The sequence below is a fragment of the Cygnus atratus genome, chromosome 1 (genome assembly GCF_013377495.2).
Source record: "Cygnus atratus isolate AKBS03 ecotype Queensland, Australia chromosome 1, CAtr_DNAZoo_HiC_assembly, whole genome shotgun sequence".
NCBI classification, from domain to species: Eukaryota; Metazoa; Chordata; class Aves; order Anseriformes; family Anatidae; genus Cygnus; species Cygnus atratus.
In genome coordinates this window covers 101748823-101776769 of record NC_066362.1, presented here as the reverse complement: position 1 = coordinate 101776769, position 27947 = coordinate 101748823, and the positions used below count along the sequence as shown (strand labels likewise).

The window sequence follows — 27947 nt, the reverse complement described above, 5'->3', positions numbered from 1 at the left end:
AGCTGCAACCCCCAGCCTGGGCTGGGGGATGTCCCCAGGCATTGGTCTGGGCCGCAGCAGCCGAACAGGAGCAGTCTTGGGCCAGAGCAGATGGTAGAGGCAGCCACATGCTTATTGCTCTCTACCTCACTTAACAGAAAAAAATCCACATGAAGAGCTGATTTGAAGGTCCCCCTTGGAATGCTGTGGTTTTTGGTATTTCAGAAGTGGGCTTGCTTTGTCCTGAGGGAAAGGGACTGTTAGACAGACTTGAGAATGCACAAAGACTGTACTTCTAGTGTTAAAGCAGAAGAAATACGTCACTGTAGATTAGATAGCTAATATGGTTTGCTTTGAAAGCCACATAAGGTAGAATATACTGAACTACAATGGGTGATGAAAAATGAGAGGAGAATATTGGATACTGTCTCCTCAGGGACACGAAAATAACTAATGTAGATCTTTCGTCTTTTTTTGGACTGCTGATTTTCATGCTTTTCAATGTGTTAATTCACGCTTTATTACTGAGTTGATATTGCCTTACTGGAAGAAGTGCCGGTTTATGCAACAGCTTTGATTACAAACAATAAAATGTGCCAATGCTGAGCTACCTATGATTTAAGAAAAACATTTCTAATGCAAGTTATATGGAAAGAAATATTTGTAAGTTCTTTTATTTTTATACATTTATGCTCAAGAATGGTCCATCCCAGAGCCCAAAAATTCAAGCAAAAGTGGCAGCATGCCTGCAGGGATGAATGAAGAGCTGACTTAACTCCAACATAAAAAGGAAACATACATGAGGTAGAAGTGTGGTCAGGTGACCAGGGAGGAATAAAGAGACGCTGTCTTGACTATGTACGGGTAGGTTTAGGAAAGCCAAAACCAACCAGGTATTGAATCTGGCAAGACGTGCAACAAAATGGGCATCTACAAGTAACAATAACAAAGATTAGGGAAACTGTGAACCCTTTTGCTGAATGGGCCAGGGGACCTGGTGACAAAGGGCACAGAAAAGGCTTAAGTACTCAATGCTTTGTTATTGGTAAGATCTGCCATCAGGATTCCCAAGCCCCTGAGGCAAGTGACAAAAGTCTGGTGCAGTCAAGACTTACTCTCAGTAGAGTAGGATAGGGTTAGGAAACATTTAAACAAACTGGATATAAACAAGATTTTGGAACCTGATGGGATACATCCATGAGAGGTGAGGGAGCTAGCTAATGTCATAGCTAGGTGACTCACAATCAGGAGCAATATTGCCAGCAGGTTGAGGAAGGTCATTCTTCCCCTCCACCTCAGTGCTGGTGAGATCACATTTGGAGTGCTGTGTTGAGTTCTAGGGTTCACAGTAAAAGAGAGACTTATAGAGTGAATCCAGCAAACAGTCACTAAAATGATTAAGGGACTGAAACATCTGACATATAACAAAAGTCTGAGAGAGCTAGGACTATTTAGTCTCAAGAACAGAAAGCTGGGGGGATTGTGGGGGTAATGTTATCAATGTGCATAAATACATGGTTGCGAGGTAATAAATACAAAGCAAGACTCCTCAGTACTGCCCAGTGAAAGGACAGGAGGCAACAGACGCATATTGAAATACAGGAAATTCCATCTAAACATAAGGAAAAGCTTTTTTACTGTGAGAATAGTCAAACAATAGAACAGGTTGCTCAGAGAGGTTATAAAGTCTCCATCCTTGGAGATTTTCAAAACCCAATTGCACAAGGCCTTGAGCAATCTGCTCTGGCTGACCTTGCTTTGAGCAGTAGGTTGAAACAGATGATAGACAGATCCATTCTATGATTAAAGCTCAATTTTTGAAAAAGTTTTACTTTATTTATTTATATTGGAGGTTTATTTATTTATATAGCACAATCGAATTTATACTAGTGCAGATCACAATAGCATAAAGTCAAGCATGTATTTGCTTTATTTTGGCAAGTGAGATGACTCAAGAGCAGGTCAAGCTAGAAGACCTGTAGTTTCCTACCTGTCAGTAACTATGATTTGTTTTATAGTCAATCTGTAAATTTCTTGCACTGTGTTTATGATTCCAATTTCGGCAACCAATTTGAATATTACTATCAAGTTCCCCCAGGGTGGTGCAATTAAGGGCTATATCAGTGTGGAAAGATCAAATAGGCCTGTTAACGACAGCATAAATGTAGAAGAAAACTACTCCTTGCAACTGAACAGTATGATGGCTCTCCAGACTGAAATAAAAACCCATCACCACAAATAAACTGTGAAGTGCAGTTTGTTTTATTTCAAGGGTGGGGGTTTTATTTTTATATTGCTCTTGACATTTCCTGACTTAAAGCTGCAAGCAGTCTTCTGCCTAGCACCTGCTGCAGTTTGTAGTTCTGGCATTTGCATAACCCAGTGATTGAGACTGTCATCCAGTTTCTAACTCATTTTACTTTAAGCATAGACTCAGAAGGATCCCGGATCTGGATAATGTGTTTTGCACCCTGGGACTTTTCAAAAGATCTTAGTATTGTTTTGGTCCTTGAAGAAAATCAAATGAGTGTGTACCTAGACTTCAGTGAGGACAATTTTGGACTTGTAAAAATGGTGGAATTCTTTAAAGCATTCTGCTTACTACTGTAATTTTAAGCCTATGCTAAGAAGCCTAAACCGGGATCCACCCAAGGGTGCTGAGGTTGTTGGCAGATGTGATTGTAGGGCCACTATTTGCTGGGAAGACAACACAACCCAGAACAAACAGTCCAGGAGATTACTGCAGAACATTGCGGATAACTTCTTGACACAGGTGGTAGGTGAGCCAACAAGGAGAGGGGCGCTGCTGGACCTGGTACTAACAAGCAGAGATGGTCTAGTTGGAAACATGAAGGTTAATATAGTATTTTGTGTGATCTCTGATTTGTTATTAGCAATAGTAGTACCGTTGCTACTTGGCCACTGTGAAACAGTCATTCCTTCTGATGGTTTCCTCGTTGGGGTGCTGGAATAAAGTTTAATGGTTTTTAGTTAGACTTTCCAGTGCAAGTGGAATTTTGTCCAATATCCTGCCATACTTATTTTCTCAGATTACTGTACCAAGAAATCAGAGAGTTAGAGGTACTGAATTACTGAGAGAATATTATTGTTGCTTCTTGCGCCCTGCGCTTCTTAATTCTCGACATGAGCAGAACTTCCAGGCTCCCAGCATGATAACAAACACTTTTTAAATCAGTTAAGAATAAAGCATTCAAAGCCATGATGTAAGAGGAAAAGGTGCATTTTCACTAAAAACCTAACTACTTACAGTAGCTTTATTTCTCAAGGAGCTTAACAGCACTGGGTAGTTTCATTTAACTTCACTCTGCCTTTTCAGTATGGATCCCTAAGAACTGTTAATATTTAGGGAACAAAAATCAGAGAAGGTAGTGCTGGAAAGGAAATAGGAGGTTATGTGATTATTATTGCCTGCACATTAGTTGTTTTTCATTAGTGTTTCTACATTGAAGGATCAGACTGGGAAGTAAATGAATCTATCTGCTTCCCTTGCTTACTTCTGTTACCTTTGAGCATCTCAATTTTAATCCACAAATGGTTTTGCTTACTGCTTCCAGAGACCAGCAGGAAGCAAGGCAGGCAGCTTTCTTCTCCATCTATCATTTGGGAGAGGAAAATTTTCTTACAAACCCTGTGAAAACTAATTGTTTTGTTGGAGATATTAGAAATAAAAAAGGTTAATGCAGACACAATCAACAGTCAGAGATCTGGGATTCTACATCATTGTGCACAGAAATGACATAGTATTTTTTGTTAACATTAGAGTTTGAATTTGTAGATTCATCTAAGGACAAATGCCAAGTGATCTCTCTCCAAAGTCCTCTTTGGCCTGTTTTGGAATCATCAGTGCTGTCACTTTTAATACCTTTTCTGTTTTTCTCCTGTTTCCCAGTTATATTGTGGACACTGTGCTTCTGATATATGACCTGTTAGGTTTTTTTCCTTCTTTAGTTTTTTGTTTTTACTCTAACCAGTCATCTTCTGAAAATGAGGAATTATGTGTATATGATTATAGCGTCCATAGCCCACAACATCTTTTCCCAGATCTTTTCTCTCCTTGGTTGCTGCTTGTCTCCCTTACCTTGAAGTAAATTGGAAGTAATTTTATGAAAATCTATAAATTTATTGTGATATAAATGAAGCCTTGGGTTTGTGTTATGCAGAATAGAAAAGTAGGTGATTGTAGTGGTTCCCTTAGTCCTTAAAAGCTACAATTAAGATGGTTATTATGCCCTCTTTGGCTTAACGGTCCCACTCTTCTTTCATTCTCTGTAGGACCTGTTTTTTCACTTTTAGATTTTGCTTTGATGTATTTTCCCAATGGGCCACTTGGCCTTAGCAGAGCTAGATAAAATATGAGTTTGCAAATTAAACCGAAAGGATTCTACAACAGAGTTTGTTGCTTGGGCTGAGCCAGGAGCAACCCACCCCACCTCCTTCTCCCCCCCCCTCCCCATCGTACACAGGCATCCCCTGGGGAGCAAGAGCAACCAGGACCGTGGCAAACAGGGTAGGCAAACATGGTGTGGCACAGCAGTCAGGGCGTGGCATGGCAGTTTGTGCGGCAGTGCACGCAGGCAGGGTGCAGCAGCAAGCTCCTGGCAAACAAGTCATGGCAAACAGTCGGCGGAAGGCCACATCCATGCTTAGCAAAAAGGAGGTGGGGATCCAAACTGAGCTTCCGAAATACCATGTAGCCATCCAGAGGTCAGGCTGCAGGGAGTGCCAAAGCTTCACACCATCTTTGGGCAGCTGCAGAGATAACAATTACGTGAGATGTGAGCAGGTGGAAGACCTGCTCAGCATGGTAGCTGAGCTACAAGAAGAGGTGGAAAAACTGAGGGGCATCTGGGATTCAGAGGGTGGTGCCAAGCTCTGGCCTCCGTCAAACAAGAACAAGCACCAGGAATTCCCCAACAAGAAGGGAATGCAGTATCCATTCCCCAGCAGACACAAAGCAGAAGTTTCAAGGATGTGAACAGATGGAAACAAATCCAGGCTCGAGGTGGCAGGAGAAATTTGCCTTCACCTGTCTCATGCTATCACATAGCCCTGAGGAATAGGTGTGAGGCCCTGGAGGCTGAAAGGCAATAGATGGATGGAGAAGGCGACGATTCCTCTCCACCAGAGATATTGCCAGGGTCAGAAAGGCCAACCCCCAGTATCGCAACCACTGGGAGGAGGAAAAAAAGTCATGTTTCAGTTGTGGGTGATTCCAAAATAGGGGGAACAGAGGGCCGCTTGGCCTTAGCAAAGCTAGATAAAATATGAGTTTGCAGATTAAACTGAAAAGACTCCAGTACGTAGAAGGGACCCTCCTCTAAGGGAAGTCTGATGCCTTCCTTGGGCCTGGGTTAAAGACATCACCAGGAGACTTCCCACTTTGGTTCAACCCTCAGACTATTACCCTTTGCTGGTCCTACATCTGGGAGCGGAAGAAGTGGCAATGCTTAGCCCAAAGATTGTTTGGGGGGAATTTAACCACCCCGATACTTGCTGGGAAGACCACACAGCCCAGAACAAACAGTCCAGGAAGTTACTGCAGAACATTGCAGATAACTTCTTGACACAGGAGGTAGGTGAACCAACAAGGAGAGGGGCAATGCTGTACCTGGTACTAACAAGCAGAGACGGTCTAGTTGGAAACATGAAGGTTGAGGGCAGTCTCGACTGCAGTGATCACGAGATGTTGGAGTTCAAGATCTTGCGAGGAGGAAGCAGGGCAAAAAGTAGGACTGCAACCCTGGATTTCAAGAGAGCTAACTTTGACCTCTTCAGGAACCTAATTGGAGGAATCCCCTGGACCAGGGCCCTAGAGGGAAAGGGGGCCCTGGAGAGTTGGCTAATATTCAAGCACCACTTCCTTCAAGCTCAGGATCGGTGCATCCCTATGAGAAAGAAGTCAAGCAAGGGGGGCAGGAGACCTGCATGGATGGGCAAGGAGCTCTTGGAAAACCTTAAACAGAAGAAGAAAGCATACATGTTGTGGAAGAAGGGACAGACCACTTGGGTGGAATATAGGAACATTTTCAGAGAATGCAAGGATGCAATGAGGAAGGCCAAGGTCCGGTTAGAATTAAATTTAGCAAGAGAGATCGAGGATAACAAGAAGGGCTTCTTCAAATACATAGCAGCAAAAGGAAGACTAAAGAAAATGTGGGTGCGCTGCTAAATGAGGTGGGTGCCTTGGTGATGGCAGATATAGAGAAGGCGGAGTTACAAAACGCCACCTTTGCTTCAGTCTTCACTGCTAAGGCTAGCCCCCATGCACTACTGAGCCAAACAATAGAGAAAACCTGGAGAGAGGAAGACTTTTTCTTGGTTGAAGAGGATTATGTTAGAGGTTATTTAGGCAAGCTAGACACCCACAGATCTATGGGCTCTGATGGGATGCCCCCGAGGGTGCTGAGGGAGTTAGCGGGTGTGATTGCTGGGCTGCTTTCCATCATCTATCAGTGGTCATGGTGTGGTGGTTTTACTCGTGTGGGAGGCCGAGCTCCACCACAACCGCTTTCTCACTCCCCCTCCTCAAAGAGGAACGGGGAGAAAATACAATGAAAAGGGCTCAAGGGTTGAGATAAAGACAAGGAGATCGCACAGTAATTATCGTGACAGGCAAAACAGACTCACCGTAGGGAGATAGTAAGATTTATTACCTATTACTAACAAGCTAGAGAAGCGAGAAACAAAGGAAAGAAACCGAAAGCACCTTCCCCCCCATCCACCCTCTTCCACCTCCTCCCCTCAAGCAGCGCAGGGGAACAGGGGGAATGGGGGTTATGGTCAGTCTATAGCGCTTCTTCGCGGCCGCTCCTTCTCAGTCACTCTCGTCCCCTGTGCTGTGGGATCCCTCCCACGGGATGCAGTCCTTGCTGAACTGATCCGGCGTGAGCTTTCCACAGGCAGCAGCTCTTCAAGAACTGCTCCAGATATGGGTCTGTACCACGGGGTCCATCCCTCAGGAGCAAACTGCTCCAACCTGGATCCCCCATGGGCAGCAGCTCCTGCCAGGTCACCTGCTCCTGCGTGGTCTCCTCTCCACGGGCTACAGGTCCGGCCTGGAATCTGCTCTGGCAGGGGTCTTCCACAGGCCGCAGCCTCCGTCGGTGCAGGTCCACCTGCTCCACCATGGTACTCCATGGGCTGCAGGGGGACAGCCTGCTTCACCATGGTCCTCACCACAAGCCGCAGGGGACTTCTGCTCCGGCACATGAAGAACCTCTCCCCCTCCTTCTTCACTGACCTTGGCGCCTGCAAGGCTGTTCCTCACTCCTCTCACTCTCCCAGCTGCTGTGTGGTGCAGCTTTTTTTTCCCCTGTATTAAATATGCTCTCACAGAGGTGCAAAACAACATCGCTTATTGGCTCAGCTCTGGTCAGCAGTGGGGCTCTTACCTAACATGGGGCAGCTTCTAGATTCTTCTCACAGAAGCCACCACCCCTATGGCCCCCTGCTACCAAAACCTTGCCACGTAAACCCACTACACATGGTCATCCGGAGAGGTCCCAGATGATTGGAGACTTGCTAGTGTGATGGCCATCTACAAGAAGGGTTGTAAGGAGGACCCAGGAAACTACAGGCTTGTCAGCCTGCCCTTGGTGCCAGGAAAGGTGATGGAACAGGTTATGTTGAATGCAATTACACAGCATGTGCAAGACAACCAGGAGATCAGACCCAGCCAGCATGGGTTCATGAAAGGCAACTCTTTACTGACCAGCTTCATCTCTTTCTATGACTGGGTGAGCTGCCTGGTGGATGAGGGAAAGGCTGTTGACGTAGTCTACCTAGACTTCAGCAAGGCCTTTGACACAGTCTCCCACAGTATTCTCCTGGAGAAGCTGGCAGCCCATGGCTTGGACAGGTATACTCTTTGCTGGGTTAAAAACAGGCTGGACCGCTGGGCCCAGTGGTGAATGGAGTGAAGTCCAGCTGGAGACTGATCATCAGTGGTGTTCCCCTGGGGTCAGTGTTGGGGCCCATCCTCTTTAATATCTTTATTGATGATTTGGATGAGTGCACCCTCAGTAAGTTTGTAGACAACACCAAGTTGGGGGGAAGCGTCAATTTGCCAGGGGGCAGGAAGGCCCTGCAGAGGGACCTGGACAGGATGGGTCGATGGGCAGAGGCCAATGGGATGAGGTTCAACATGGCTAAGTGCTGGGTCCTGACTAAACCTGTCAACGCTACAGGCTTGGGACAGAGTGACTGGAAAGCTGTGCAGAGGAAAGGGATCTGGATGTGTTGGTCGACACTTGCCTGAACATGAGCCAGCAATGTGCCCAGGTGGCCAAGAAGGCCAACAGCATCCTGGCTTGTATCAGGAATAGTGTAGCATGCAGGACCAGGGAGGTGATTGTTCTCCTGTCCTCTGCTCAGGTGAGGCTGCACCTTGAGTACTGTGTTCAGTTTTGCGCTCCTCACTTCAAGAAAGACACTGAGACCCTGGAATGTGTCCAGAGAAGGGCTATGAAGCTGGTGAAGGGTCTGGAACACAAGTCCTATGAGGAGTGGCTGAGGGAACTGGGGTTGTTTAGTCTGGAGAAGAGGAGGCTCAGGAGAGACCTTATTGCTCTCTACAACTACCTGAAAGGAGGTTGCAGTGAGGAGGGTGTCGGTCTCTCTTCTCAGGTGACAAGTGACATCCCTCAAGTTGTACCAGCGGAGGTTTAGATTGGCTATCAGAAAAGATTATTTTTAGATTGGCTATCAGAAAGGCTATCAGGCCTTTCTTCACAGAAAGGGTGGCTGGGCATTGGAATGGGCTGCCCAGTGTCATGGTGGAGTTGCCATCCCTGGAGGTATTAAAGAGATGTGTGGATGTGATGCTTAGGGACACAGTTAAGTGGTGGACTTGTAGCATTAGGTGGATGGTTGTATTTCATGATCTTAAAGGCTTTTTCTGACCAAATTGATTCTATGATCCTGTGGTCTTTATACCACCTCCTACTGTATTTCTATTTCAGCTGTCCCTTTGATTTTTTTTTTTTATAATTATTTCTCATCTCAAGAAGCTATCCATTCTGGGGTCAAACACAATGGTATGAATTGCACCATTATCATTTTTTGTTTGTTTGGGGGGGTTTGTTTTGTTTGTTTCTTTGTTTTTGCTTTAGGAAGTATGCTGAATTGAAATACATTATGAACACCATGCACAAATTACTCTTCTACAGTTGTGACATGCTGCAGTGATGAGAACAAAGTATATTTATTTTCTAGAGGGGTACTCAGAGAACCTGTTCCCAAAGGTAGACATTAACATACCCTAGCACGACATTTTTCAAAATGTACTTCGGGCTATTTGAAATTTCTGAATCAAATGAATGTGAAATCAATTCTGTCTCCTGTTACCATCTTCTGTGCAAGTGTAACTGCACTTGGGACAATTTGAAATCACAAGCTTGGAAGATCCTAGTTGGTCCATTTAGATTAGTCATCACCTTAAGTTCTTGATTTGGATGAGTTGTCCTGCACCCTTCCAAACCCTTCTGCCCTGTATCATTCAGGTTACAGAGATTTCAAGTCAATGGCCTTACTCCAGAAAGCAAGCCATCACATACTTAGTCCTAGCTGCAGTAGGGATCAAGGAGGGTATTGCAAATTTGAATTCCCCTGGCTCTCCAAATTGACTTACTGCTGGTTCGGAATTAGACCTGCCAGAGACGAGGTGTGATCTGTACTCTGACTGCCCAGCCCCCTTTGCGTGTGCAAGGGCCGGCTGTGGGCGGAGGGAGGCCGGACTGGCTCACTGTCCCGCCCCCGGGGCGCAGCCTGCTCGTCACCGGGTTATGCTATTCGTACCTGAACAAAGTTTAGAAAGTTGTTTAAATCTTCCTGCACTTTTACTTCCACCCTGAGGCGTGTGTGGAACTTCGTCAGTCAGTGCGCAGGGCTCGTTTTGCACCTTCGCCTGGGCGCCTGCAGGAAGTTGCGGGAGGTGAGTTGGGGGAAGGTATCCTGGGCCTAAAGTGTCAGGAGAGGAAAGACAAGAAGAGCATGCAGAGCCAGATCATCCCCCTAGCAATGCTGCTGGAGGAAATGCACAAAGTGGCAGCTGCTTCTCCCTTCTCTCCCTGATGTCTCAACAGTGCTCTGCTCTTCCTCTGTGCTCCTCCTGTTGCAAGCTCTGCTTCCTGTGAGGGAGGTCTGCAAGAGAACACTGCTTTTGCAATTTTATCGGGCCTGGGCAGGGTTTTAGGAGGTTCAGGGCAGCCCGCAAGTGATATCCGTTATTAGCACATTTCCTGTCCCCAAGTGCCAATCAACATTTCTGCCCATTCTGTCGGAGCTATGAGCTGCACACCTTGATGGTATAGACTCCTGCAACATGTGTGGGAGGCACCTACTGGGAAGAAGCTTGGAAAAGCTCTTGTGGGAGAAGCACCTCCACCTGTGTGTGTGGCTGCCCTGCTGACAGTGGAACAGAGGTGGCACAGGGATGTTTCTGGAGCCGCTGTGAGTGTTGCATACAGCACTTGCAGCCCCTGACCCTTTTGTTAACACTCATGCTGGAAGGCAGCAGGATTAGAACCGCAGTTCTAATGCTTCATTTGCTACTGCACTGCCTGCTGTCATGAACTTGAGCAAGTTGCTTTAGCTCATTTTGCTGTGGTTTACATCTCTGTGTAATACTGGTACCAGTACTAGGGCAAAAAGGGGTGAGACGCTTGCAATTGGATTGACAGCTGAGTGTACTGGAGTGCCAGGTGTTGTAACTCCTTCTACATAAAGAATATTTCATAAATGTGGTGCCCAAAAGTGCTGTAACTGATACTATTTGTAGTGGCTCTTCTACAGTCTTCATGTACTAAGGCAAGAAAAACAGTGTCACAGCAAAATCACTTTATGTCCGGCATACTTCTAGAGCTGTCTAGTTGATTTTCATTGTATGCTTCCCTGCAAATACAAAAGATAATTGAAGTTGTGACTGGTGACTGCCTTCAGGGTCTTCACACTGAATGCCTGTGATGACAGTAAATTGTAGTTAAAAAGGATATTTACTGCTACCAAGATACTTTTATATATACCAATCCAATAGATTTTGACTAAATGTAATGTATACCAAGGTCTTTTCCAACCTTAATGATTCTAAGGCCAGGGCATGGTGATAGGGAAGAGAATGTCTTCTTTTAGCAGGCTTATGTCAGCTTAAAATAATTATGGTGTTACATTTTATCAGCTTTAGAAAAATTTCAACATAATGCTAAAAGATAACTCTGACACTAAGTCAGTTCTGAAGATCTCCCTGTTCATATGTCAGTCAGGTTACAGAAGCTGACAAAATAACAAAGGTTATTTTGAAAATGATAGTTTGGTTGTAGGGAAAGTTGTTTTTATCTTCCAGTATCTGTAGAACATAAATGTTGCCTCTCATAAGAATATTTTTTGTATAAATCTATGGTAACCATGGTATTAAGTAAACTTACTACACTTTTTTTCTGATGATTTGTGTTTTGAAATGTACTGCTAAAGGCCAAAGAGAGAAATTCTGTTTCTCTTGTGTTTAGCACAGACCTGAATACAAGGGGTATAGGTTAAAGAAAAATATATGAAGAGTTTCCTGAATGTTGCGGTTGATTTTTTTCTTGCCATACACTAGCAGTCATTTGTGTCAATGTTTGCAGAACTGACAGGGTGTGGCTGTGACTTATAAAGCAGATCTTAACAGGGAAATTCCTTCAAAAATAAGAGTCTGAAAAATTAGGCACAGGGACTGTAAAAGGCGCTGCTACCTTTTTTTTGAAGGAGGCTAAAGCAGGGCTAGTCGATCTGTATGCAGGCATGTGAGTAAATGATCTAATTTCAGAGAATCTGTAGAATTTAACTGTTTTCATTAGTTTCAAGATGTGCAGGGCTGGGTGTTACATCTATCAGCTGAAGGATGCTTTCCTCAGTCAAGCTCTGTGCAGCGAATACATATATATATAAATGTCCTAAGTATATATATGGGTGTGGGTGTGTGCAAGTATGTGTGTGTATATATATATATATATATATGTATGGAGTTATGATTGCAATAAACTATCAGCTTGTAAATTGTATCCCTGGATGATATTGGTGTTTTAATTTTTTTTTGCTATTGTGAGCCATATAATATTTCATAATTATTTATTTATTTTCTTTGTATGAGTGTTGGAAAAAGTCTTCTAAACTTAAAAGATGGGGCAAAAAGTTTTTACCTGTAGACAAATGCTAAAAAATATTTAACTGAAACCTAGAAACTCAGAGAAATAAATGCAGGTAAAACAGCTTGGTAAGTTTTTAACTGTCACAGTTAGGGAGAATGAGGTTGTCACACCTCATGACTTGTGAAATCTGTGCATCAGCACTGCTGTGCAATTCAAGAGCCTGGTGATTTACAGTATACCAGATTGAAAAATCAGGATCAAAATACCAGCAATGACCTACCTTTTGAAGACCAGTCCCAAAATACCTCATGGTTAATAACCTGTAAAAATCTCGTAAAGCCCACATCCTTGGTTAGTACCATTTGGAGCTATGCTCATTTTCATCAGCTTGTGATATGATGTGTTTTTACATGGTGAAATTTTTTTTTTTTTTTTGTAGCTAAAGGAATGGACATGGGGTTTCTTAACAGAATTTTGAATTTGTAAACCATTGAGTTTCTGAAGGGGATGGATGAGTGACAGGAACTGCCTATTTTATTTAAAACTGGCCTTGGAACAATTGCATTGCTGATCTAGTAACATAGGGTAAATTGCAGTTTTAATTTTTCATGTTATTACCAGCATTTGTAAAGTATCAGGACACTTTAGGAATTAAGAAAAACTACTTGCTGTGTAAGCTGCCTTGATGGTTAAGAATATTAATTCATTCTCTATTTTTTTTCTGTACTACGTACTGTTGCTATGTAATTTTTTATGATGTGTATGAAAGGTGGGGCAACTTACAAGAGAGTGAGGCTACCATGATGTATTGTTTCATTTTGTAGTATTTAGAAAACATGGTGATATTTTCTGAATCATATCTGAGCTGTTTACTAAGTGTAAATAACTTTATCAAGCAGTGCATAGTGCCTTTTTATTCCACTTTTTTTTTTTTTTAAATCTGGTTTCATATTTCTCTTCTTTCATATGCAATTGGCTATCTATTATTTGGATAGTTTTCCTTTTTCTTAAGAAAATCTAATAATGGACAGTACTAGCAGCATATACTGTCATGATTAGTCTGGTCTGTTCCTGCAGTTGTGGTCTTTTGTGAAATTGCTGAAATTTGAAAAAGAAAAATTTGATTTTATCTAGTACGCTTGAAATTTGAGACAGATCTTGTCAAGATCATTTTTGGGCTTCACTTGTTCCAGTGAATTTTGATATAATTAAACTCAATTTTATATTACTGTCACTGAGAAGTTGAAACTGATGGCTTGATTTTGGTTACCTCATATCCTGGTTTCAGCCAAGAATGAGCTTTATTGAATTAAATGAAGTTTAGGTGTGTAAAAGCAGTGTCAAAGGAGAATCTCATCTACACTGTTATACCACCGTAGTGTAAGTCTGGCTTGCTGGGGCATTTCCATGTAATACATTTGTGAGAGTGGCTATGTAGACTCAGAGCAAAGCTTCACCTAGCTTATATTGTATTTTTGAGACTGGCTAATACTAGAAATTTCAAGAAAGGGATAAAGAGAGAGAGCAATTAGGGAGTGATCTTTCCCTTAGTGTATATTCCCACAGTGATTGGTCACACTTCCTAAGCTAGAAATTTTCCTAATAAGAGAACGAATATAGCTGACCAGGCAGGTGTAATAGTCAAATGCCCGTGACAACATTTACTAACCTTGTTCATTTTCCAGGGCCTGCAGGAACGTCGCAGGCGCTATGACAAGTTTTGGTGACTTTTGGGGTGTAGAGTGCTATGAGCCCACCAGAGGGCTCACACGCTACGGAAATGAGTAGTAGGTCAGCCTGCTGTGCGCATGCTTTGTTTAAGCATCTGATCTCTGTGCTTTATAAAGCACCCTTGTATGTCGTGTATTATAACTGAAGTAAGGCCCATTACAAGAAGTTTCCTAAAACAGGCTGGTAGTGTATGTAGCCCACTGTTGCCTGCTCTCGGGAAGTTTTTTTGTTCTGCTGCTCCATCATGTGAGGACTGTCTTGGGAAATGTCTTAAGTTTATAACTGCTTAGGAAAGATTTTGACAGCTAAGTTCTTTGGTCATTAAAACATTTTCAGCTTTGGAGAGTATTTGAACTGCAGTACTGGGATGCTCAGAGTTGCAAGAGAGCATGAGGAAAAAAGTTCTGAAAACTGCGTGCTCAGCGACGTTGGGAAGAGCCCTGAAGCTAAATCAGAATGTGCTAGATCTACCAAGGTGATACCATGAAAGTTGGTCAAAGAAACTCTCTAATACTCGGTTAGGAGTTTTAGAAAGCAGGTGTTCTTTAATTGTGGTGCCGGATACCCAGGGGATCTCTCCACCTAGTGTGCGTGCCGAACCGTCCAAACTACAGGGGTTATATGCAGTCAAAACATACATATTCATCATATTTCATAGAAATAATCAACATATTCATACTATTTCCCGTAATTCGTTAAAATATGTAAATGTTTCTGACACATGCACATTTGTTTGACCACATTTGATTGTGGTCTTCCGGCGGGTCTGTGGTGGTTGTCAGTAGTCTTCCTCACTATGTTTGCTGCTTGAACCCAGTTGTTGCATATGCTCAGACCATCTTGTTCTTTCTTGTTTTGTTGTTCCAACTTAGACATGCATACTAAACTAAGTGATTTACATGTCAAAAGACATGTGCACACCATGATTCCTCACCTGTTTTTTTACAGGCACATCTTTCAGGCCCAGGTTATCTTGCCCCCACTTGAGATACAATTCTGTATGGTCTTACAGATAAGGCTGACTAATTAGTCAACTATATGTTCTTTTGACTCGGTATCAAAGGTTTGCAGATTTTTGCCAAATGGAGTTAGAGTGTGAGAGTGATTTGCTCATCAAAATCCGAAAATGGATGGAAGTCCAAGGTTGGTTTACAGTGCTTTTTGTACTTACCTGCAGCATGCAAAGTCCAGTAGCCTGGTCCATAGCCAATATAGATAAATCACTTCGAAAAGGGACAGAATTTAATGGAAAGCTGTTGCAAGCCACAGGTGTGAGGAACTGTACATCTAAGAATGTCTTGAAAGATGGTATGTTTAAAGATGGATAAAGCACTGCCTGTTAGAACTCAAGCACAGAATTGAGTAGACTCTGGATGACCTACTCTGTGTGATCAGAGCCTTTTCTACCTAATAAACAGAGTAGAAAAGCAAAAGTTCTATTTTTCTTAGGTTCTACCTCCACATCCATGCAATGCCCAGGCCTGCAGTCTGGAGACTACAGACATACATTTCAGATTCAAATAATTCTCACTGGCCTCTGTTGGAGTTATTTCAGATTGTGCCAGTCAGGCTTTGTTCCTTCATATGAAAAGCTTCTCAAAATATATTTCTCTCTTAAAAATCATCAGACAAATTTGTGGCTACTTTAGATAGACCTATTTAGAAAAATAGAAAGACAAATCCAAGATACAGATATAAAGTCAAGTTGCTGCATGTCATCTGAGCATTGGTAACTGTATACATTCTTAGGCTGTCACAATTACACAGTACTCCAGCGAAGGAGACTTTTTATAAGCTTGATTTACCCACATGATAACGGGTTAGGGTCATACAGAGAGTCTTACCAAACATAAGGTGAGCCATGGAAAAAGATGGATATTCAAAAGTGCCTTTGAACCTAGTTTGAAGTTTGGAAAAGCCTGCTCCTTTTGTATTGATACTGCATGTTGTACAATTTAGAATAAGTTTGGAGACGAAAAATATTTCCATCAGAATTCCCAGAATGAATTTAAGATAAAATTATACCCAAACATGAGTTAAACACAAGTATTTTCATGAAGAGGAACTAACAAATTTTCACAGAGACTCTGGAATGTGTTTAATTTATGAAGTCTTTCCACCAAGCTCACTAGCAATTATATGTTTCACAGGTGAAAGTCAAACACCTAAGTTATGTTTCAGAATTCCATAATACATTACCTTTCTCTTAATTTTAGTGATTTAAAATATAAGTTAAAACAAATGATCCATCAGATTCCATCAGTCGTCAATCATTTTTCATTCATTAGCTATCATGTGCACATACTGTACTCCAAAGCACTGGATACAAATTGTGATAATGTGGTGTTAAGATGATCAGTCACAAGCATACCAATTGAATAACTGTAGTAACTTTAAATATTTTTTAATATGTTTTTCTTGTGTTTTCTTTTTGTTCCACTTAATTGATTGTCTGTATTTCTTATTAAACTGTCTGATTTTGCTTTGAGATTCCTTTTCAGAACTAGGATACTTTTTGTCTTGTCCTTCACTCAGACTGTCCCCACCTCATTCACCATCCCGTTTGCAGTATGCTTAGTGCAGCCTTAGTGCAGACATGCATTTTCAAAAAGCTATTTCTTCTTCTAAGATTTTGTGCCTAATTAAAGAGATGGTTGCTAAGAGATTGTTGAAAGTATAATTAAGAGAGTCTAATTTGCTCTTTTTCTTATCTTCCATGCACAGAGTTCAGACCAGAATTTGTAAGTAAATGGGATAGCAGCATCCCAAAATATTCAGTGACAAGATTCTGACAATGGACAGAATGCAAGGAGACTGTGCCAGTCCTCTGCCCTCAGGAGATGCAGAGAAGAGCAGGACTGGAGAAGAGGACCCAGGACCAACTGTGCTGGGAAAAGCACATGAGTTCTTTCAGATTTGTGATGTGGAAGGCAAAGGCTTCATCACTTGCCAAGACATGCAGGTAAAACTAAATTGGCTATGTGGAATATACAATGAGAGAAACTCCCAATGCCTTTAATGAGTTGAGACCAATTAATTTAGAGTTAGAAAATGTGATACCCTCCTGATAAGTTAAAGAGATGCATAGGATTTAAAGTAATCTCTTCGAAGTCTTACGTGCTGTTCTGTGATTCTATGGTTCTATGATAATCCTTGCAATTGTTTCCACAGAAAAAGCAACAAATAAATGGAAAGCTGAAGTAAGTGCAGTTTGTCTCAGGAATGCCATTCTTGGGAAAGTTGAAAATCCAGCAAATTCATTGCTTTGCAGTTTGCCCCCATATCAACAATATATTCTGTCCACTAATTTTACCTTTCTGTTTGTTGTTGTTGTTGTTTGTTTTCAGCCAAATTCTGTAAACAGGGTCTTTCACTTTGGTTTCACATTTCAGACAAGTGAAACTCTCAGTTGAATCACATATACATGCAGGAAATGTAGAGAAACAGCATTTTAGCATTATTCAGTGTTCAAAATAAACTAATCAAGTTGTTCTTAAAATAATCGTAGAATTTGATGGGCCAAATGCAGATTTTCTAAAGTTGTTGTTGAAAAGAAGCAACCACACAACAAAATCTTTTTAAAACACACTGCAAAAATGATAAGAAGACTTGAAAAAAAGACTTGAAAGCAGAGAAGGTAGAAACAATGAAAAAAATATGGTAAAAAGCAGGAATGTACTCATGCATGACATGCAAAGCATAATTTCATTGTGGTAATCCATTTTTACATTAGTACTAATAGATGAAATAGAAATGAGGAGCGGTAGCAAAATAAATTCACTACAAACTACAACGAACTGAAGTATCTGAAATGAGGTAAAGAAGCTTTCCATATTCTCAGAAACAAAAACATGTCTGAGTATATGCAAGCGAGAGACTTTTAACTGCCTGTGTTGAAAAAGCAAAAACCTCACAGTAGACTGCTCAATAGTACCTGTCAATAAATTTCTGTCCAGTTGTGTTGCTGAATTTTGTGAAGACTTGGGCTAATTCTGTGAAGCTGAGCAAGATAAGAGTGCAGATGCTTGCTATGCTATAGGGTTTTCCAATATATATTATCTCATTGAAGTAACTGAATGCAAAGTAACAACTATGTTTTTAGGGGTAATTTTGGTAAATCCCAATCCACAGAGAACTTCCTTTATTTTATTCTCATTTTATTGTCTTTCCAAAACTGAATGGCATATATTTTCACCTAGTAAAATACCCTTATATATACATAAAGTTTTAATGTCTGTTTTTGCAAGGACTGTAAAGACCTTTCTTTGATTCTGGGTTTTATGCTTGGATTGTGGAGAAATTTGTACTTGCAGGTTCTAAAACAGATGTTGCAAAAGGTGCAACAGAAAAAGGGTTGAAAAGAACGGATACAGTGTATTTCTTTTATTTCACCCTGATTTTTTGTTTACTCTGTATCTGACAACCTCTGTGTGTATGTGTCTGGTTCATTTAAATACAGAAGTATGGATGCTCAGAACATTTGAAATGATTTTTCTTCGTTTGCTTTTATTTTCTGATGATCCAATTAAATATAAAGCTACAAGTACAGACCTTTTGAAGATACTGGGATTATCATTGTACCATTCAACACCTTAGTAAATCAGGAGTAAATCAGATGAAATCAATGCAATTCCATTGACAAAAAGCTGCATTGAGGCCCATCTCCGTTTGACTTTACAGTGATATAGTAACAGTGAATAAAAAATATAAGCCAAAGTTTTATACATTAGTTCCAGTAATTAAAAAAAAAATGATTAATTGGAGATTTGGACAGCTTTCTCATTGTGGCATCTTCCTTGTAGTTAACAGTAGAGGACAGACAGCTCTCAAGAAGCACTCATTTATCAGGTCCTAAAGATCTGGTAATAGGAGCTGAGTTTCTGTTCTTTCTGAGAGTTAAAAGAGTAATTAGTCTGAAACACCACCCTCATCAGTGCCAAGTAGGTTGTTAGGATTTTACAGAAGAAGCTAAGTTTTAATTTTCCATTTAGACCGAAGTGATAAAAGTCTAAAGCTTTGTGAAGATGGGTGTGTTTATACAATAAACTGTTGAGAAGTCAGGTGTATCTTTGATTAAGTTCTGTGCTTTAGAAGATCTGTTGCTTTACCTTCTCAGAATCACGTTGGAATTTCTTTTACTGCTCTTTACTTCAGCTTGTACAGGTTTATAATCTATACCATAAACCCTTCATTGCAGACAGGGAAGACCTAGTTAAAGAACACAACCATCCCTTACCTTGACTGCATGGCCTGTTACCTTGGATAACAGTTTCTGTTGTTCTTGGGTTAAAGGAGACACTTTCTTTGTGCCTAAAGCCCTTTCCACAGTGGAACAGAGTAGGACTTTTGCTCTGATTAATTTTATCAACTTGCAATTTTAATATATTGTATATACTATAGGAGTTCAGGGAAGAAATTAAAATACTAACAAAGTAGATGACTTCACCAGTTTATATTGCTTTCCAAGCTAAGGAAAGTTTTTATTCTTCCTAGTGCTGCCTTCCAGTGCAAATCCTTGCTATTGTAGTTGTAGGGATTGTAGTTGTATGCCACTCCAATTTCCTCCTATTTCTGTCAGTCTATTTGTCTATGCTTTTAAAAGATGTCCAGTAGAACCGTTATGTTAGCCCTAAGATAGACCAGTTGGGCCAAATTTAAAGTAAAAGGTGTTTTTTGTGTGTTTGTTTGTTTTGTTTTGTTTTTGTTTTTGTTTTCTTCCTGTCTTTAGATTCTCAGGAAAAATAGGTGATTTTTTGAAGGTGGTATAATGAAGTTTCATCTTCTTTGGTATGAGCATGCTCTATTGAAGGAATAGACAGATGGTAAACAAAGTGATTACAGGAGCAGCAGGTTTTTTCCTTCTGTAGCTTTTTTGCTTTGTTTTTTTTTTTTTGTTTGTTTGTTTATTTATTTATACTTTTTAAAGCAGCTTTAATTAGGACACTATTCTTTCTCTAATGTTCTTGGTCAGAGAGTCTCTTGCCTGACACCATGATATGTAAACAGGCATTCAGCTCTTCTGGCAGGTTTGCCCAGGTGCATGATAGTCAGGGCATTTCATGAGGTTGCTGAGACTCCACTTTAAGTCCTAATTCTTCCCTGTGAGATAGGAATACGTTTCACAAGGAGAGTCACAGAATCACAGAATCATCTAGGTTGGAAGAGACCTCCAAGATCATCTAGTTCAACCTCTGACCTAACACTAACAAGTCCTCCATTAAACCATATCACTAAGCTTTAAATCTAAATGTCTTTTAAAGACCTCCAAGGATGGTGACTGAACCACTTCCCTGAGCAGCCTATTCCAATGCCTAACAACCCTTTCAGTAAAGAAGTTCTTCCTAATATCCAACCTAAACCTCCCCTGGCACAACTTTAGCCCATTCCCCTTCATCCTGTCACCAGGCATGTGGGAGAATAGACCAACCCCCACCTCGCTACAGCCTCCTTTAAGGTACCTGTAGAGTGCAATAAGGTCGCCCCTGAGCCTCCTCTTCTCCAGGCTGAACAATCCCAGCTCCCTCAGCCACTCCTCGTAAGACTTGTTCTCCAGACCGCTCACCAGCTTCGTCACCCTTCTCTGGGCTTGCTTGTTCTCACTTTTTTGTTGTAAAGAATTCATAAAGGCAAATCATGAAGTCGTAAGAGCATACCTGCCAAAGTTAATGTTGTTTCAGCCTTTGAGATGTATTTGAATTTTCCTTCTGGGTAAAAAAAAAAAAAAGAAAAGGCCTATATTACAGGGATTTTTGTCTTGTTTATAGCTTCCATTCTTATCCTGTGATAGTGAGTGAAGTTGCAGCATGTTTTGTCATTTCAGAGACTGTATCCTGAGTTACCTCTTAGCCTGGAAGAGCTTGAAAAAGTTTTTGTTATGTTGGATGCGGATGGCAATGGCTCACTTACCCCAAAGGAGTTCACCACAGGATTCAGTGAGTTTGGAAAGCATGTCTCCTATATAGACTCTTATTCGGGTTCTTTACTCTCCACTTGAATCTTTTATCCTAACAGTACACTTATGATGCACACAGGGAAACTGTTCCCCAGATACAGCAGATATATGAAGAAGTGGTCAAACGATGTCTATAAGATGTCTACAGAAGTTCATTCTCATCAAAGGGCTCCAGGGTGTTTCTCTCCTGTGTAAGATGGGAAGTCATGGCACAGTGACACAGTGAAAACTCAATAACCAAAGTTATTAAGCAGGTATTCTTTGTTACGGCGCCGGGTGTGTGTGGGATCTCTCCACCTAACACACGCACTAAGGGTTACTGGCAGTGTGCTTCTATTAGTGGGATATATGCATATTCATTTCATTTCCTGTAAGTCTTTTGCATATTCATCAGGTATGTAAATAATCATTAACATAGGTTCATCAGGTCTCTGAAGAATCATTAACATAGGTTCCCACCCCTATTTGCATGCGTACTGGAGTCCTTGGGTGGATGAACATCATATAATATAACACATATAACACATGACGCTTGATGAACAGCTACTATACTTCTTGTCTTCCTAGTTTTCTTTTTATGAATGTAGCAGAAGGTACAAAACAAAAAGCTACAAAAGAAAAAAACCTTTTCCTTTTCTTTCTTTCTTTCTTCCTTTCTTTCTTTCTTTCTTTCTTTCTTTCTTTCTTTCTTTTTTAGTAGTCTTTGCAGTTCTTAAGATTTTTCACTCTCTTGTTTTTATATCTACCCTCTTTATCTCCAAGATGTGGCTAGCATTTTTTTTTAATGTATTCATTGTAGGGTCCCAGTTTCCCTACTTTTTGAGATCGATACGCTGGATCCAGAGTACTTTTCTACATACTATTCCCTCCACACCCTCCCACTTTGAGAAAAGAATTTAGACTGTTTCACAGTTTGTTAATTTACTTGAGCCTTTCAACCCAGCTGACTTCAGTAATATGTATTCTTGCTTAAACGCATGTTTAATTTAAACTGAAGCAACTCATTTGTCAAACCATGGTTATTTCTTGTAATCAATTCTTCTATAGTGTTCTTCTCTAGTATTTGCCCTTACTAGAGCAAATCCAAGATAACACTGATGCAGTGAAAACTCAATAACCAAAGTTATTAAGCAGGTATTCTTTTTTACGGCACCAGGTGTGTGTAAGATTGCTCCACCCAACCCACACATACACCAAGGCTTACTGGCAGTGTGTTTATATTAGTGGGATATATGCATATTCATTTCATTTCCTGTAAGTCTCTTGCATATTCATCAGGTATGCGAATAATCATTAACATAGCTTCCCACACCTTTTCGCATACGTACTGGAGTCCTTGGGTGGTCATCCGGCATACTACGGTGGTCTTTTAATGAAGGCCAGAAGTCTTCCTTGCTGCTAAACTTCTGACCTTTCCTTTCTTTGAAAGACTTCAGCAGTCAAGCCAGTTCTTGCTGGTTCCATTATCTTATGCATACAGTCTTTTACTCCCTTATCTTTGGGGTCATTAACATACAATTGTGTTAGCTAAGACCTATATATTCAACATCCTTTATCTTGTTCCTTGTCTCAACATGATGTGTTGCTGGATGGTGAATAATTGATGAGAAAGTCTCATGACTTTCATGCAAGTCCCTTGTGATTATGATGTGGTGCCAATAGTCAGGAATACCTGAATCTTGCTATTATTAATAGAAATATCCTGAATAGGTGGAAGAAAAGGTTGTAGGGGTGAAGTCTAGAGGAATTAAAATACATGTGAGTCAAATGGGGGAAAAATGAGCATGAAGAAAAATCTAGCTTTGATATGCAGTTACAAGCAGAAATTTGAAGCATATTAAGAAATTTTAAGCATATCCAGGAGACCACAACACCTATAAAGTGCTTGTTGCCACAGTTTATGTCTTTTGTTTATGGAAGTCTGAACTTTTTCAGTGTGTTTGTGAATTTTGAGGGCAAAACCAGGCACAGACCTCAGGTATCCTCATGTCAGGCCTCATGATTTAGTTGTTTCATGATACTCCCTTTGCTCGTAAACAAGTGGGTTTTCCTTCCTCAAAAATTATATTTACTGTTTAATTTGATCTTTGTTATGTTCTTCAATGACATTACTTCTTATAGTGATTTCTGAAAATGCTAAACTTATAACCTATGCAATTTTTAAATCTTAGGCCAGTTTCTTTTGGGGCAGATTGCTTTAAATAAAGAAATGCAACAATCAGAAGCTGAAACAGCCTGCCTACCTAAAAGTGAAGAGACTGTGAGAGATGATGATGATGAGGAATTCCAGTTCTCAAATCTGATGGATCGTCTTGGAGCAAAAAAGGTCTTGGAGGAGTGAGTTTTCCCAGCAATAGTAATAGATTACACAATCTTTTATGATTCAACTCTGTGGTTTGACTTTAATGGAACTCAAGAGGAATGATGAGAAATAAGGCCTTTCATTAACATGGTGACTCTTTAAAAATTATTTTTCTTAGCCATTAGAAAGGATAAAATGAAATTCAGCCCAAAATTTCCAAGAGCAAAGCTATTGCATTGCAGTCATGTGAAACATGTCTGTTCCATGTGAAAACTATACCGACATACCATGGATTTTGAAAATAGATAATTACTAGTGTGTTGTTTGAGAATTCACAGGTGCTACTGATTTCAAAAAAAAAACAGTGAATGGTGACTTTTTTTGTTGTTGTTGTTTTGATAAGGAATGTGTTTAAAGTGCACCAGTTAACCATAAGCAAGAATGTTTGCTCTGCTCTGCATTTATTTGCATATTGTGATTGTTATGATGACACTTACCTCTTCCAGGACCAGGATGATGTCCTCTGAAACAAAGAATCCAAAAACATCCACTGCCGAAAGAATTTCTTGTGCATTGGTCTGATGTTCATTGGTTAATCACAATCAATGTACTATATCAAAGAAAGCACAGGGACAAAAATTGGAGAGAATCTGGACAGATAATAAAAATGTCTAAGAGATGTATCAGTGATCCTTATCATGAAATAGAAATGCTTATCAGTGCTTTTGTTCACTTGACTGCCTGTTATAGGAAAGAGCTGATTGGCAGTCATCCTGAAAGGCTTTCAATATGAAGAGATTGTTATGTACTTTTTCTATGCTCATCCTCATTTTGTCCTTTAAATATAGCACTCATAGCTGTCTAGGTTCAGCCTAACTGTGCATGTGGAAGAGAACTAGTCAGGAAGAAACAATCAAAAGAAGTTATTCAGGGAAATTTCAGCAAAGTGTTTAAAAAAATGTATCATTCACAGTAGAACATTCTTCCCCCCCCACCCCCCCTCCAGAATGGTTACAGAAGGAAAACATTTTTTTGAAAATCTTTCATTCAAAATTTTTAAGATGTGTTCTGATTTTATTTTTATTTTTATTATTTTTTTTTTAGCAGACCTACCATGGAATTAAAATGAAGTAAAAATGAAAGAAGACACTACAAATGCAATTTATAGTACCTTAGTAACTTAGGAGCCTGAGTTTCATTCATTTGTCATGAGAAAATGTTTTTGATTAGCTTTTCCACTGTCCCTTGCCTAAATGTTTTTGATTAGCTTTTCCACTGTCCCTTGCCTACTGGATTGGTGGAAAATTCTCTGCTTCTAATAAAAGTGATAGGATGGTACTAATCACAGGAGACAGATGAGATATTTATCTCCTTTCTTCTCCATTTCTGGTTAGATGAAGTGTCTAACAAGGCACCCAACAAACAAGCAATTTCTGTGATTCCTTGCAGTCATGCATGACCTGATGTTATGATCAATATTTTAGAATAAAAGTGATTGCTATCATTACCCACCTACCTCATCCTTTTTCAATCTGAGTCTGTTTAAACAGCCCTTGTTTTTAATTAGCCTTGTGTTCTGACTAGTAATGCCTTGAAGCCGACATTCTGTTACTAGGACGCGGCAAACATTTACTGTAGACTGAGGAATGTTCTCTTATAGCAGTCTTTTATAATCTTTTGTTTCAGTGAAAGTGATGTGAAGCAGCTTTGGTTGCAGCTGAGAAAAGATGAATCTCACTTACTTTCCAGTTTTGAAGAGTTCCTGGCCAGAATTTTTTCCCAGCTCCAGGATGCAGATAATGAAAAGAATGAGTTGGAATGGGCTCTAAAAAAGTTAGTGCTTTTCTTTCTTGGTCAGTTTGTGTAGTATTACATCTAGCCTACCTACATTTAAGCCTTTGAAATAAGTGAAGTATTTCAGAGGAGAACTGAGTGCTATAATCACAAGAGATCCTGTAACATGAAGTTTTATTAGTTGTGAAGAGTAAAATTATACATACTGCAGAACTATCTGAAATTAGCTTTTCTTTTCCTGTTCTAGAAAGATCTGGAAGCTCTTACACTTTCTGAATTGTTTTAATACTTTTGTGGGATATGGTATGAACCAGAGCAGTATAGGCTGTGCTTCCAGTAGCTTTTCTGTCTGCTCTGTTAAATTTCAGTGCAATAATATTTTAGATTCATAGAGAGAGCAATCTTCAGACCAGCAGATATTGTACACAGTATCTTTTTTCATTCACAATATCATTGTTTGAAAAATATGTTGAGATAAAGTTGTCCAACATTTGTATATTAGCGGTATTAGAACATAATATATTTATAAGCATTGAGCAATACAGGCAAATATACTTGTTGAAAATTTCATCACTCTTTTTGTTATATTGAGAATGTGACAAGGCTTCTGAAGGAAGAAAAAGGAAAAACACATGGCCATTGAAGACAAACTAGTTGATATTGATTGCAGAATTTTCAAGCGTGATTTTTAAGCCATGAGACACCTTGTCTGTTGGAAACAGCATAGTGAGAGTTGTGTTGTCTGTCTTAGCCTACAGATTATTAATGATCAAATGTGGTAGTTTTTGTTTCTTTTTTTGTTTGTTTTTGTTTTCTAGAATCTTGTCTGTGTTTGTTTGGGAGCTGAATAAATCAATATTTCTATCTAGTAGCAGCAACCATCACAGAGGTGCAGTGCATGGAGCATTAGCATCACATGACTTTTCTGACTTACATGAAATCTCTACCTTAAAAATGCATTGGATCTTTATGTCTTTGTAGTAAAAACAGTTTTGCATTAATTTCTTCTTCCTATTGCTCCTGATAACACCTCTGATGTCAGCACATAAATCCTTGCTTTGTTTGTAATGAATAGCTGGAAGGAGTCAGATCTGTCACAGTAGTAGTGCTGTCTTAGATAACAGTGGGTATGAATAACCTCTCTTGGGGGAAAGAAAAAAAAAAGCACAAATAAGAGCAAAGCTCAAGATAAGACCATACAGAAGGGGATTTTTTTTTTATACCCACATATTTCTAAGCACAAAGTCTGCATAGAATGGTCAGGATTTACTATGGGGACACAGAAGATAAGAGATGCTGGTTATTGAGGTCTCATCATCTCTCTTGTGTTGTGCTTGGTGACAATAAGCACCCTTTGGAAGTTGAGAATGAATATGGACTTTCATTTTTCCTACCTGCCTCAGCTCTGTGTGTCATTAAGCAATACTGCAGTTTACTCTCAGCCTTTTGTCTTCTCTCCTAGATGTAGGCTGTGCTTTTGTCTTAGACTTATTTCTTTTTTTCTGAGCTGGGTTTTCTGAGAACCTTCACGTGCATGTACTGGGATCTTTACGCACTGCCAATCTATGCTATCAACATATGCCATTCTTCTTTCCTTGGATTTTGTCTTTTCTTCTGGAGCTTTCACACGTGCATATTTCTATTCATGTTATGGGGACCTGAATCTAAGAGACCCAGGTTATTTACCCTGTTCTGGTCAAGTAGATAAAGTACACTGCTGCTGTTCCCATTTGTAGGTCCAGCCGGTAGTGAGGCTGAGTATATATGTCCTCAATAAACACATGTGCAGATACACACATGGGGGTTACACAGACTAATACTGATTGGAGAGCAGTGCCTCTACTGGCACCCCCGTAAACACAAGCAGCATTCACATAAACATGAAGGATGTTTCTCCCCTCCCGATCAGGAGTAAATTTTCCTAGTGACAATATACACACATGCTGCCCTCCCCCACACTGATTTTATTCAGAAACAAGCCTGCATCCACATATCCTTTTAATAGTAGCACGATCCTTAGGTCCACCTAATGTCCATGCCTGCATCCTGGGCCCCTTACCCATTGCTCAGCCCTTGGATCTTTCCAGATGTGAGTCTCCTTCTGCTCACTGCCCTGTTCGCGTTGACTGATGTTTGCTACCACAACGTGTTAATTTGCTCACTCATGATTACAATCATTGTAACAACCACAGATCCTTGAAGCAAAGGGCTTTTCATGTCCATCTAATGCCCATGTCAGGACCCTAGTCCCTGTACCTCCAGTCATCAGCTCAGACCTTGAGTCTTTCCAGATGCAGATCTCCTCCTTCTTTCTGGTTAGTTTAGCTTTAGGTGTGCTAATGATTAACGCCTACATGGAATAGATGTTGAGTTTCCACAGAGAATATTTAGAAATGGGATGTAATAAGATGATAGGATAGTCTATGATAAACAGACACAGGGCTTGTCCAGATAAGTATAATGACCATCATATTGCTTACTCTTGACTTAGCCATTTATCCACCCTACTTTCCTTTTTCATATCCACCTTTGTCCCTTTCTCTATCCTTGCCTTCTCATAAATAAAAACATCTTGTTCCTAAATACTTTTGTGACTTCGGTTTTCATGGTGCTGCCAAAAACTATGCTTCAAAACACGAGAGGATTTCAGCAGTTTATTAATATGGGACTAAAGTTATTCTCCCTGTCACACAGAAGCAAAGAAAGTATTTATTGCTGTCATGGACATACTGACTTCTAAGCAGTATGTTCTGCCTGTGCAAAGTTACAGGGTTTTTCATTACATAGTCAATCTAGTTCTGATCAAAGTGATTGCATGAATACGATCTTTTAAATTATGATCTTAGCATGTCTACCATACCTTTCTAAATAACTTTTATGAATATGTGTAATTTTATGTCATTGAAAAATGCTATTATGAGGCATTTTCTTATTTTAAAGAAAATAAAATTTGAGATCAGAACATGATCAGAACAGGGAAGTAAAACAATAAATTGTCTGGATTTTCCAGCACTCCCTGTTTGAAGCATTGCAGTCACATGAAGAG

At 40.3% G+C, this 27947-nt stretch overlaps 1 protein-coding gene across 1 annotated transcript in view; it reads left to right on the top strand.

The window, feature by feature from the left end:
* Positions 1-9747: 9747 nt before the first annotated feature.
* Positions 9748-27947, top strand: part of CRACR2A (calcium release activated channel regulator 2A) — a 55897-nt gene continuing 37697 nt past the window's right edge. The window contains 5 exon segments of the mRNA XM_035545673.2: positions 9748-9931; positions 16578-16815; positions 20674-20785; positions 22977-23142; positions 24794-24940. Of these exon segments, the coding sequence (XP_035401566.1) occupies positions 16648-16815; positions 20674-20785; positions 22977-23142; positions 24794-24940 (593 nt within the window). The 5' untranslated portion in view covers positions 9748-9931; positions 16578-16647.